The sequence below is a fragment of the Loxodonta africana genome, chromosome 13, assembly GCF_030014295.1.
Source record: "Loxodonta africana isolate mLoxAfr1 chromosome 13, mLoxAfr1.hap2, whole genome shotgun sequence".
Taxonomy (NCBI): domain Eukaryota; kingdom Metazoa; phylum Chordata; class Mammalia; order Proboscidea; family Elephantidae; genus Loxodonta; species Loxodonta africana.
This window is the reverse complement of record NC_087354.1, coordinates 12,199,600-12,213,981: the sequence shown is the minus strand read 5'-3', so window position 1 is coordinate 12,213,981 and position 14,382 is coordinate 12,199,600. Positions and strand designations below refer to the sequence as shown.

The following is a 14,382-nucleotide window of genomic DNA, read 5'->3' as shown; positions in this document are numbered from 1 at the left end:
TATTGGGTGAGTTTTCATGTCCTTTCTTTCATTTTTTATTTTGGTTATTTCCATCTTTTCTTTGTCAGTCTAGATAAAGATTTGTCAATTTTATTGATCTCTTCAAAGAACAACTTCTAGTTTTATTGATTCTCTCTATTGTTTTTCTGTTTTCAATTTTATTTATTTATGCCCTGATCTGTGTTATTTCCTTTCTTCTGGTAGGTTTAGGCTTAGTTTGCTCTTCTCTTTCCAGTCACTGGAATTGTTGAGTTAGGCTTTTGATTTGAGATCTTTCTTCTTTTTTCATGTAGACATTTACTGCTATATCGTTCCCCCGAGTACTGCCTTCGCTGCATCCCGTAAGTTTTGGTATGTTGTGCATTTTCATTTGACTCTAAGAAATTTGTGATTTCTCTTTTGATTTCTTCCTTGACCAGCTGGTAGTTTAATAGTGTGTTGTTTAATTTCCATGTTTGTGTATTTTCTTTTTTGGTCACTGATTTCTATCTTCATTTGTTGTGGTCAGATAAAATACTTTGTATGATTTCAATCTTTTTAAATTTATCAAGACTTGCTTTGTGACCTAAAATGTGGTCTGTCCTGGAGAATGACCCATTTCCACTGGATTAGAATGTACACTGTGCTGTTATTGGGTGGAATGTTATATGTATGTCTGTTAAGCCTAGGTGGTTTATAGCATTATTCAGGTCCTCTGTTTCCCTGTTGATTTTCTTTCTAGATGTTCTGCCCAATATTGAAAGTGATATATTGAAGTCTCCTACTATTATTTTTGTACTTTCTATTTCTCCCTTCAATTCTCTCAGTGTTTGCTCTATATATTTAGGAGCTCCAAAGTCGGGTGCATATATATTTATGACTGTTAAATCTGCTTGATGAATTGACCCTTTTATCACTATATAACGTCCATCTTTCTCTTCTGACAGATTTTGTTTTAAAGTCTACTTTGTCTGATATTAAGAGTGCCACCCCAGCTCTCTTTTGGGTATTATTTGCATGGAGTATTTTTTCCGTCCTTTCACTTTCAACCTATTTGTGTCTTTGGGTTTAAAATGTGTCTCCTGTAAACCGCATATAGTTGCATCACGTTTTTATCCATTCTGCCACTCTCTACCTTTTGATTGGAGCATTTAGTCCATTTGCATTAATTGTAATTACTGAAATATTCTCCTACGTTTTATGTAAAGGATTTCACTTGTTTGCATACTCTTGGGGCAATTTTTAACTTGGGATCAAGGATAGGCAATGTCTTGGAGCCTCAGATCCCAGTCTGCCTTCCTTTGCTTATATTCAAAAGCCACAGAATATTTTATGAAAGAAACTGTGCATATAAATAGAGACACCACTTTTAACTGTCACATCCCAAGGCACTCAAAACACTTCCATTGGCATAAAATCAGCAAGCCATTTCCTTGTTCTACACTAATTTTCAAAGTAAATTACCTAAAATTTATACAAAATACATTGTGATGTTTTACTTTAAAAACAAACTCCAAGGGTTTATTTTTTATTTTTAAGCATTCAGCTTTTATGACAAAATGGCTAATTGTTTCTTGGTTATTTAAAAAAAAGGAGTCCAAATCTCAGGCAAGAGTTTAGATCAGGGACGACACCACCAGAGCACGCTGGGCTGTAGTCGGGGATTGGCTTGCACCTATAATGAACAAGGACCCCCAAACCTTAAAAAGTAAAGACTTCTCTTTAAGAGCCCCTGACGATAGTAATATATCAACTACGCAAATTCATAAATAGACCACCGACACACTCTGCTTCTACTGCTAACGCCCTCCAGTCTAGCCCCTAAAGCAACGTTTAAGATTTATATTCACCTTACCTGTAAACTGTGGTTGTTGGAGTGTTCACCTTCTCATTCAGGATGCGGCATTTAAATTTATTGTACTACAAAAGAAAATATATTCATATATTATCACAAAAAAAAGTCTAAGTGAAAAAGAGAAACCTTTTTCCAACAAGCACTGAATGGGCATCTACCTTGTTCTAGGCACTGAGACATGGGACTGAAAGCGCCAGCGGTGTAGCGCTGCACTGCCACGGCCTCGAGCCACGGCCCGGAGCCACGGCCCGGAGCCACGGCCCGGAGCCACGGCCCGGAGCCACGGCCCGGAGCCACGGCCTGGAGCGCTGCACTACCATGGCCTGGAGCCATGGCCTGGAGCCACGGCCTGGAGCGCTGCACTACCACGGCCTGGAGCCACGGCCTGGAGCCACGGCCCGGAGCCACGGCCTGGAGCTACGAGCTGTGCAGCTACCGAGCACTTGAAATGCGACTAGGCTGAACTGAGCTGCGCTGTGAGTATAAAACACACTGGATTTCAGAGGCATAGTGTGGAAAAAAGAACGCAAAATGCCTATTTTTATACTGATTACGTGTACAGGTGATTTTTTATATTGGGTTAAATAAAATATGGTGTTAAAATTAATTTCACTATTCTTTACTTTTAAAATATGGCTATTAGAAAATTTAAAATTACATATGTGACTCAAACTTGTGGTTTGCATTACATTTCTGTTGGGCAGCACTATTCTAGAAGATCCCAATTTTAACTACACTAAGTAAATAAATTCTGAGAAGGATACAGTGACATTATTAACTTGTATGAAAACAAAAATGAAATTTATATGAAGTGATCATATCATTGAATTTTTTAAATATTAGAAGAGACTTCTCCTTGCCATTCTGCTTTCATCGCTATTACCATGGTGCCAGGTACTTTTATATTAAATAACTACTTAAAGGAGGAAGTTGTTTGGGGGCGGGGGAGATTTGTGTGATTTAACTATTTCACACCTGTATGTTCTGATCAAATACTTTTCCTTCAGAAACGTTTAATTGGGTTAAGTTCTTAAGGGGAGCTGTAACTTTTACCAAAGACAAATCTATTTTTTAATTCAGATCCATAAAATAATATCACGCTTAGAACAAAAGATTCTGCTTTCTCTGATTATGTATAATTAAAAAAAAATTAGAAATACAGTTAAGGATATCAGTCATAACGATATAAAGAGAAAGTTGAAGTTTTACACAGGTATTCTAGGCTAAAATAAATAAAAAAAAAAAGAACAGAAAAATCCACAGTAAAGAGAAAATGCCAGGATTTTCTATGGGTTATACATACTGTTGAATTTACTAGTCAGGATACTAACAATACTCAGAATTATACGCATACATATGAAAAGGATCCACTACATTCTCGTCTGCCTTAAAATTTTCCGGAAATAGTAAGGAAATGTCATAGCAAGTGACTAGCAGCAACCTCACGATAGTTTGCCAAACCGTCTGAAATGATTTTCTTTGGTGAGCAGCAGCCAATTATCTGGCCCCCCCGCCACCAAAAAAAAAATCAAAAAGCCAGTCTACATTAATTATTTTTAACATTCCTAGCAAAAGGTTTTCTTATTCTCAGAGTTTTCCCAAGTTACCTTGAACATTTCCAGGAGGGTCTCCTTGGCGACTTCTAATTTTTCAAAAGGCTGCTTTTCTTTTATGATAGCTCTGCATATGTTCTCCAGGGCTGACAACTCTGTGCTGGACACTGCTCTAAAAAGAAGGGCAAGTAGCAATTAAAATAGACTTTCCCAATATTAACCATGTGGCTTTTTGTGGATCTTTGTCCTGCAGCCTTTGTCACTAATTGGCACACTTTCTAAATTGAGGAATTTGGTGTTTTATTGTACCAGGATTTCAGAAAGACAAGCGTTCATCCACACAGCAGATATTCCTATTTCTCAAAGAGGGAGACTGAGGCAGCAACTGACGGCAAGATCTGCCTAGTCTCCAAAAGGATCTCTGTCAGAGCTACGTTCTTCCCTGCAGTGAGGCCATCTGTAAGCTACTTTGAGGCCTATTCTTCCATAGGGCCTCTTCTTACTCATACCTCACACATTTATTTGTTTTGTCCAAAAGCGTTGTATTGAATGCTTACTATGCCCCTACCCTCACAGACCATGAGCTGCAGGGCCTGGGTGCACTCCACAGGCAGTCCGGCCTCACTGCGGGCTAGCTCCCTGCTTCCTGCTCCCTCCACTCCAGCTCAGAGGCTTCTTTGCCCTTCCTCCAACAGCCATGCACATTCCTACCTGGAATGTCCTTCCCCTTGCTCCCTCCCTCCATTTTGGTCTCTGCTTAGATGTTTCTTTACCCTGTCCTGACTACTCTGCCCATCACAGTACACGCTCCCACACCTGGTTTATGTTTCTCTATAGTGCCCCTCACCATCCATGATAGATGGCTGTTCATTTGTTTACTGTCTGTCTTCCCTTAGCCAGACTGTAAGCTCCATGAGGATGGAGCACACAGTAGGGAGTCAAACGACCCTGTTGACCAAATCCGGGGGTGGTGGCCACAGGCAGCGAAGCTGGACAAGCATGTGAGTAGGACCGCCCAGGGCACTGGTTGCTCTGTCAGAAAGACCATTTATGCAGTGTGGAGGGGATATGTAAACGCAAAATGTGCCGAGCAGACTAGGCAGGAGATGTTATAGGTCTAAATTAAGGCAGAAGTAGAGAGGAGAGGAGGATGGGTGAACTGTTTAGGAAGTAACACTGGCAACACTGGATTAAATGGCTGGATGGGCTGTGGGTAAGAAACAGGGAGAAGGTAGAAGGACCCTCAGGTTCCAGCTGTGGTAGCAGGTGGTATCCTTAAGAGCTGTGAGGAACACAGGCCAGGAGGCTGGCTGGGGAGAGTGCCAGTGATTTCAATACAGACCTATGGAATGAAAGGCCCCTTCGAACCATCCCAGCCTGGTATTCAACTGCGTGAGGTGTTGCGTCAAGGTTGAGAGTGTCCTTAATTACCACAAAGCAGAACTGAACTAAGTGCTCTCTAGCAGCTAAATGTGATTTTGGTCTTAATTAGTACCATGCTCTGGAGCCCCGGTGGCATAGTGGTTAAGAGCTCATCTACTAACCAAAAGGTCAGCAGTTCAACTCCACAAGCCACTCCTTGGAAACCCTATGGGGCAGTTCTACTCTGATCTATGGGGTTTCTGTGAGTCGGAATCGACTGGATGACAATAGGTTTCTTTTTTTTTTTTTTTTTTTTAGGGCCATGCTCTAGGAAGTGACAGATTAGATAAATAGCATTCATTTCCTTCTGGGGAAAAAAAGAAAACAATTTGAAAACTTACCCTTTAGTCTAAACTTATCAAAAATAATAATTTTCAGAGGGTTAACCAACCTATAATCACATTATGCATTATATATAGTCACTAAACTCATATGTAACGACTAAAAAACAATGAACTATGAGCACATGGATTCACCATGGATTCAGAAGTGAACATTTAAGTGTGTTACCTGTCTCCAATGAACATGTCATAATAAAATCCATTTTCAATGGGTGGACCATAGCACAAGTGGCCTCCATAGTACAATTCCATGGCCTCCCCGAGAACATGGGCACTGGAGTGCCAGTACACCTGCATGGCATGGGACAGAAAGGCCGTTCACTACTAAGATCATGTCATGAAGATTATTAGAAAAATCACAAGATTAAGAAAGTGGATACATTTTAAGGGAATAAATGCCAAGACCGAAGGATAATATCAATCTGTAAGGTAAATCATCAATGGCCATAGAAGAGAATATTTCCTGAATCCTCCCTAGAATTCTACCAGACCTATTTGCTCAGTTCCAGTGTAAAACTGCTGTTACAAGAGTTGACAGTTCAAGCACAGTTACTAAGTCATTTCCTTCTGTGCATATTAACTGTGGGTGAAACAAAACCAAAATCCAGACCCGTTGCCACTGAGTCGATTCCAACTCACGGCTACCCCATGTGTTACAGAGTAGAACTGGACCATAGAATTTTCTTAGCTGTAATCTTTATGGAAGCAATTCATTAGGCCTTTCTTCTGCGGTGCCACTAGGTGGATTTGAACCACCAACCTTTAGGTCAGTTGTCGAGCACAAACCATTTGTACCACATAGGGATCTTGTGAGTGAACTAGACTGCGTGAAATCCTCAGCCATCTGCTCAGAATACAGAGCAAAGCAGCCCTGTGAAAACTAGATTTAGCCAGAGCAGTTGGAGAGTGGAGGAATGACAGAGGCCAATCCCCTCTTTTTTCTCCAGGGCAGCCTCTCTGAGCTGGATGTGCAGAGCCAAAGTAGCTACTTCTAACATCACTGACATCAACAATACTCACATCTACATAGCAGTCTGCATGTGCTAACCAGCACATGACTGTGGAATTTGGAAAGATGGCTTGGTGTCTTCGAGGAATGCCTGCCAGCTGCTTATCATGAGACCCCTGAGCAATATGTACATCATCAGTTAATTCAGTGGTATTGAAGGTGGACCATCAGGCCTACAAGTTCAGGAAGCTGATTTGGTTTTGAATTCATAAGGTATCAGTTGTTTATGGATAGACTCAAACTCACTAAAATCACCAAATAAACACAAGTGCCAATGGAACAAGATAAGCAAGTCCTCTGGCAGCACTTTCTTTCCCTTTATTAAAAATGGAACAGATTACAATCAGAAAACTGATTGATAAAATACGTCAGAGCACAGGGACTTACTGGCAGAGCAGACCATGTCCAGTCTTGCCCCCACAGCACTCAGGAATAGGATCTGCAAGCCGACTCAGACGGCCAGGCCTGGGCCAGAGCCCCTCACCTGTGGATGCTGCCAGGATGGCAGGCAATGGCAACATGAGCCAAAATCTCCTCTTTGGTGCATTTTCCACACCTAAACACTTGTTGAGCCAAACACTGTGCTAGGTGCTGGGCACACAACAGTGAAGAAACATATAGTCACTGCCCTAGCGCAGCTGATGGCCTAGCAGGGGAGACAGGCAATAAACAAACCTATACCTATATGGTCATAAGACGAGAAGAGTATTTTTAAAGGAGATGAACAGGGCATGGTAATAAAGAATGGTGGGAGCGGGGCCAAGATGGCAGAGTAGTCAGACGCTTCCAGTGGTCCCTCTAACAACAAAGACCTGAAAAAACAAGTAAATCCATTATATATGACAATCTAGGATCCTTGAACATCAAAGGCAAAGTTGAGGAATCAGACTGAGCAGCAGGCAGAGGGAGAGACAGTTCAGAAGACAGAGAGAACCTGACCCAGCAGGAACCCACACCCCACGGGTTGGATCCACTGGTGAGACAAGCAGTAGCATTTGAGATGCATTTTCCACATCGGGAGAGACCAAGCATCTCCAGAATCAGCAAAAAGCGGTGTGCTCAGCAAAAGATATTTACTTGCATATAATCTACCACTCAGACCAAAAAAACATCCCTTTGGAAAAAACTCTCTCCCATTTAATAGACTCCTCCCTGCTCTGCACCAGGTTCTGAGCTGGCTTCAGTGATAGCCACTTTCTCTGGGCTGTAAGGAGGACTTGCCATGCATCCTGAGCCAACCTCCTGACCATGCAAAAGGAACAAATTAACAAACAGGAAAAACAATCTGTCGACTCCCCTAAGCTGGGAACTCAGGGCAGAAACAGCTCCTATGCCTAGGTACAGGCATAAGTGGTCCAGAGATCTTGAATGCCTTTCACCTCTGCACAGACCTGTGTGAGCCCATTTCAAGAGCGCAGACCCTCATTAGCCCAGAACAACGGGGTATATACCTGAAGTCTAACTTCAACTGTTTTAGCTATATGGTGGAGAGGTAGGTTCATGATGTTTGACACCACTCTGCCTATTAAGCAGCATCCTCACCTACCCATATGAGGGGCCTGAGGACTGGTGGCTTCACCCACACCACCTAAACACCTGTGACAGGGGTCCAAGGATAAGTGGTGCCTCCCAGTCCTTATAGCCAACAGCATTGGGTGCCCAGGGTCCAGCTGCAAAACCCATCCAACAACACACTCTAGGGAACAGGTACATGCTTTCCTCACAGACACTCAGGGGCAGTTGTAAGCCCCCTGCCTTGCTCAGCGTGTGACCCCCCTACTGCAGCCAGATACCTGTGCCTACACCAATCACTCATCTAAGACTGTAAGTGTAAGCCTGCACCACACACCTGGCGACCAGCTACTGGACACCTGAGCTGAATCCATATTAGAAAAGTAAACGGACTCCTGGGCTGATATACCTAGCAACAGCTCTAACGACCTGGTGACAGCATGTTAGAGCCTCAAATGCACCAATAATCAAACTAGCTCACTCAAGCAGCCTATTTGGACATATCAGTACAAAATGAGAAGCTAAGACACAGTAAGCAAACACAAAATAAATAAATACAACAACGTATTAATGGTTCAGAGACAACGATCAATATCAAATCACATAAAGAGGAAGACCACGATGACTTCAGCAAGCTCCCAAAACAAAGAATCAAGAAATCTTTCAGATGGAGAGAACTTCCTGGAATTGCCAGACATAGAATACAAAAAATTAATGTACAGAACTCTTCAAGAGATCACACAAATTGCAGAACAAGGCAAAGAACGCACAGACATAGCATTAGAGGAACTTAAGATTAGAGAACAGCATAATGACAAATTTAATAGGTTACAAGAATCCATAGAGAGACAGCAAACAGAAATCCAGAAGATTATAAAATTTCAGAATTAGACAACTCAATAGAAAGTCATAGGAGAAGAACTGAGGAAATGGGTGTCAGAATTAGTGACACCAAAATATTTGAGGAAAAATCAGATAAAAGAATTTTTAAAAAATGAAGAAACCCTAAGAATTATGTGGGACTGTATCAAAGGAAATAACCTATGAGTGATTGGAGTACCAGGACATGGGGAGATAACAAAAAATACAGACAGAATTGTTGAAGATTTGGTGGCAGAAGACTTCCCTGATATCATGAAAGATGAGAAGATATCTAAGATGCTCATCAAACCCCACATAAGGTAGATCCCAAAAGAAAGTCACCAAGACATATTATAATCAAACTTGCCAAAACGAAAGATAAAGAGAATTTTAAGAGTGGCTAGGGTTGTAGGGACAAACGAAAAGTCACCTACAAAGGACATTCAATAAGACTAAGCTCGAACTACTCAGCAGAAACCATGCAGGCAAGAAGGCAATGGGATGACATATATAAAGTCTTGAAGGAAAAAAATTGCCAGCCAAGAATCATATATCCAGCAAAGCTGTCTCTCAAATATAAAGGTGAAATTAGGACATTTCCTGATAAAGAGAAGTTTAGGGAATTTGCAAAAAGCAAACCAAAATTACAAGAAATGCTAAAGGCAGTCCTCTGGTTAGAAAATCAATAACATCAGATAAGAACCCAAGACTAGAACACAGGACAGAGCAACCAGATATCAACGCAGATAGGGAAGTCACAAAAATAAATCAAAACTAAAATGCTCAAAACAGGGAAACAGAGACATCATTATGTAAAAGATGACAACATTAAATCAAAAAAGAAGAACTAAAAAAATGGAGAGGAAGTCAAGACAATATGAAGAAATAAAAGATTGGTTTAAACTTAGAAAAACAGGGATAAATATTAAGGTAACCACAAAGGAAACTTACAATCCTACACATCAAAATAAAAAACAAGAAAAACATAAAGACTCAACAAAAACAAAATCAACAACAACGAATAAGAAGAAAAAATCTGTAAAGAAAAACAACACAGCACAGAAAATTAAGTGGAAAAAAGAAAATGTTAACACAAAAAAAAAGACATCAAAATGAGAGCACTAAACTCATACCTATCAATAATTATGCTGAATGTAAATAGGCTTAAGGCACCAATAAAGACAGAGTGTGGCAGAATGGATTAAAAAAAACACAATCCGTCTATACACTGCCTACAAGAGACACATCTTAGACTTAAACACACAAAGTAAAACTCAAACGATGGAAAAAAATATATCAAGCAAACAACGATCAAAAAGGAGCAGGAGGGCAATGTTAATTTCAGACAAAATAGACTTTAAAGTAAAATCCGCCACAAAGGACAAGGAAGGACACTATATAATGCATAAAGGGTCAATATACCAGGAGGATATAACCATAATAAATATTTATGCACCCAAAGACAGGGCCCCAAAATACATAAAACAAACTCTAACAGCATTGAAAAGAGATAGACAACTCCACAATAATAGTAGATGACTTCAACACACCACTTTCGGTGAAGGACAGAACATCCAGAAAGAAGTTCAATAAAGACACGGAAGGTCTAAATGCCACAATCAATGACTTGATCTCATAGACATGTGCAGAACATTCCACCCAACAGCAGCCAAAATATTCTCCAGAATAGACCACATATTAGGCTATAAAGCAAGCCTTGACACATTTCAAAGTATCGAATATTACTAAGCATCTTTTCTGACCATAAAGCCATAAAAGTAGAAATCAATAACAAGAAAAGCAAGAGGAAAAAAATCAAATGCATAGAAGAACAACACCTTGCTCAAAAACTACTGAGTTACAGAAGACACTAAGGATGGAATAAAGAATTTCATAGAATCAAATGAAAATGAAAACACATCCTACTAGAACCTTTGGGACACAGCAAAAGCCGTGCTCAGAGGTCAATTTATAGTAATAAATGCACACATCCAAAAAGAATGGGACCCCAGACACCACTCACCAAAGTGGAATGCAGAATGTTTTCTTAATACACTTTGTTATGCCAGTTGACCTAGATGTCCCCTGAAACCATGGTCCCTAGACCCCTACCCCTGCTACTCTGTCCCTCGAAGCGTTTGGTTGTATTCAGGAAACTCTTAGCTATTGGATTAGTCCAGTCGTGCTGACTTGTCCTATATTGTGTGTTGTCTTTCTCTTCACCTAAAATAATTCTTGTCTACTGTAAATAGGAATGGAAACCCTGGTGGTGTAGTGGTTAAGTGCTATGGCTGCCAACCAAAGGGTTGGCAGTTCGAATCCGCCAGGCGCTCCTTGGAAACTCTATGGGGCGGTTCTACTCTGTCCCATAGGGTCGCTGTGAGTCGGAATCGACTCGACGGCACTGGGGTGGGGTAAATAGGAAAACCCTGGTGACGTAGTGGTTAAGTGCTAGGGATGCTAACCAAAGGGTCGGCAGTTCAAATCCGCCAAGCGCTCCTTAGAAACTCTATGGGGCAGTTCTACTCTGTCCTATAGGGTCGCTGGGAGTCGGAATCAACTCGACGGCACTGGGTTTGGGTTTTTTGGTTACTGTAAATACGATCATTTTTAAAAATAAAAGTGGAAATAGCGTGCTATATCAAGGAGACTTGAATTTTTTAGTAAAGAAAAAAGAAAAAAATCCTTTTACAAAATCATTAGTTTATTGTTCTGTAAATCTGAGTTTTCTAGATTAGCTTTTCTGTAGAGTTTCTTTTTCATGGGCATGCACTAAATATTCATAAATCGATTTATTTTCAAAATCATGTTCTATGTTCATAGTCACAGGAAAATGAAACAAAAGAACAAAAATTCTTTGTTTCTAAAAGAAGCTTCAAGATCTTGGAAAAGTCATTTAACTTTTCTGAGGTTTGGCTGCCTCACCTCTAGAATGGGATGGAAACGGCACCTGTGTGACAGACGGGGCTATGACGGCTCAGTGAGACAATGCACCTATGTGGCTGGAACGGTGCCTGTCATACAACAAGCACTCACTAAGTGTTTACCACTTTGATCATTTTCATCAGCAACCACAAATATATATGGAAGCCCTATAATGCAATGCCGGGTACCATGTTAGTATCATGACGGCAGAGGACACGTGGACTGGGCGCTCTAAAAAGACTGCCCACTCCAATAAACGTTTTCTTTTTCATGAGCTCCGTGAACTCATGTAGGGAAGGAACTCCAGAGATGCTGATGCCTCCATGGGATGTTAAATTTGGCAGTTCCCCATCCTCCGCCACCCCAACAGCTGACAGACTGACAGCGTTCAGCAGCACCTGTCCAAGCAGAGTCACGGAATGAATGATCCCTGGAGATACACCACAGCCAGCCAGCGCGAGAAACACAAGGACTGCTGACACTGAGGGGAGGCAGCGCTGGGGCCGACAGGGGAGTAAAGTGGACTGCCGCGCTCAGTTCCGTCCCATTTTATTTTCTTCCGCAACTTACACTATCTGAAATGGTCCCAGTGTTTGCTTTCTCGTTTACTCTTTCCTCCCACTGGGATGTTGTCTGTTTTGTCCACTGCAGCACCATGCCTGGCACCTGCATCCAGCGCTTTAGATTTCTCAGTTGGCCAGGTGAATAAATAAATAAATTTTTAAAGTCCAGGGATAACATGTGGGATGAAGTTAGGCGATGGTTGTTTAGGACTAGTCAGAAAAACACTAAATTACACGTAAGCTGTTTATTTCTTTTTAAATTGCTCCTTCTCCATCACTTTTCTTTCCAGTCATTTTTAAATGTGGCTTTATTAATACTGTTTTCTTTAGCTGTTTAATGGCTATCATTTGAATATTTTAAACAGGAAAGTAATTACAATATGGTAGTTTGGATCAATATCTTAAGAAACTTACCATAAGCTTCACAATTAATAAGTACTAGTAAGTATTTAAAGGATATTTGAAACTTGATCATTTTTCTCTAGTTCTCCTACGCATATTAAATTATAAAGGAGATCCATTTTTAAGTTTATTAAAAATTTCATTTTCAAATACACACAGATTTAATAATCGAAATATCCTAACTCAAGAAAACAATCTTTTTAAGAAATCATAAATATGAGCTATTTCAACAACTAATATGTTTGTACGTTCTCACTTAACAACTATTAAATATGTATTAAACACCAACATACAAATTTAGGAGCCCTGGTGGCACAGTGGTTAAGAGCTCAGGCTGCTAACCAAAAGGTCAGCAGTTCAAATCAACCAGCTGCTCCTTGGAAACCCTGTGGGGCAGCTCTACTCTGTCCTGTAGGGTAACTATGAGTCAGATCTACTCAACGGCAACCGGTTTTTTTTTTTTTTTAATACAAATTTAAATCTTGGAGGGCCACAAAACTCATCATTCTTGACTTCAATATGTAGGTTCTTACACAACATAGTTTAAAACATAAATACTCAGTTTGGTTTTTAAATACTTACAGCTTGGGCTTCCTCATTATCAAACATCAGCAGCTCTAGGGTAGAATCTCCTTCCAGTGGGCGGTCCAAGTCCCATAATTCTCCATTTACTTTGGCGATCACTGTGTTTTCAGCCAGTTCTTGACTAGCAAGAGAAAAGACACTTGGGGGTTACAATGATTCATTTAAAAAAAAAAGATTAAAATAATTTCCAGGGCTTTTTAAATGGATAAAAAGTACAAATGTAAACCAATAGGACAGATCTTTTTTATTTTGAAAACATCTATTTTAAGTACAAAAGTAATATGCGTTCATTGTAAAAAAAAAAAAAACTTGGAAAACAGAAAGCACAAAGAATAAAAAATCACACATAAAGACATTTTGGTACATGTCTTTTTGGTCTTTTTTCTATACCCCTCTCCCCGCCACCCACACACAACCTTTTTTTAAAAATATAGTTGCCAATATAATTTTATAGCCTGCTTTTTCACTGCCATGCCATCTGATAGTCTTCTAGAAAAGTCTAGAAGCACTGTATTTATTAGCACAGCTTCCTGCGTTGCTCACTTGGGCTGACTTTGCGTTCTGCTCTCATAGAGCACACCTCACAGCCATCTGTGTGCCCTCTGCATGCCCCCGGGACTGCTTTCTGAGAACGGTCCTCGGAAGTGGAATTGCCAGGCCAAAGGGCACGTGCCACATTTGAAAGACTTCCGATAAATATTGTCCAGTGTAACACTTCCATGTACTCGAAAAGATTTTTAAATCTTTGTGAATTTGATGTTGAGAATTGTTTTAATTTGATTTCTTTGGTTATTAATTTTAGTAAAAGCTTACTGGCCATTTTTACTTTTATGAATGGTCCATGTCTTTTGCCTATTTTCTGTTGAGGTGCTAATCTTTTTCTTTCCTTTCTGTGTGTGTGTCTTTTAAATAACATTTATAGTTGTATGAAAACTACTGACAAATACAACATGTTAAGGGAAGAAACTTGGAAAGCCAGGAAAAAGTACAAAGAGAAAAAAATCACCCACAATTCTACCACCCACAGATTACTTTTAACATTTTGCTGTATGCCTTTCTACGTTTTTTGATAAATACATATATCAACATATAAAATTTTATAGGGTCATTTTGTATATATTATTTTGTAACCTACTCTTTAAACTTAGCAATATATCACCACATTTTCCCTAACAGTAGACAGATTTCTAAAACTACGTAATAGTTGTAGAGGAACCAAAACTTGTTTAATAAACCCACTGCTGTTGGGTATTTTGGTTACTTCTATTCTGTTTTTGTGGCTTTTTTGGAGGCAATTACAAATAATGCTACAATGAACATCACCTTAGTACCCAACAGGCTTTCTCAGGAAAAATTCTAGAAGCAAAACGTCTAG

General features: G+C 40.1%; 1 protein-coding gene across 2 annotated transcripts in view; it reads right to left on the bottom strand.

Annotated features, from left to right (window-relative positions):
- Positions 1-14,382, bottom strand: part of TARS3 (threonyl-tRNA synthetase 3) — a 97,920-nt gene that overhangs the window by 73,616 nt on the left and 9,922 nt on the right. For both annotated transcript variants that reach the window (XM_064296235.1, XM_064296236.1), the window contains exons 4-7: positions 13,005-13,128; positions 5,320-5,441; positions 3,442-3,559; positions 1,835-1,899 (exon numbers count right to left, since the gene is read on the bottom strand). In XM_064296235.1, coding sequence (XP_064152305.1) covers positions 1,835-1,899; positions 3,442-3,559; positions 5,320-5,441; positions 13,005-13,128 — 429 coding nt within the window. The remainder of the gene's footprint in view (positions 1-1,834; positions 1,900-3,441; positions 3,560-5,319; positions 5,442-13,004; positions 13,129-14,382) is intronic.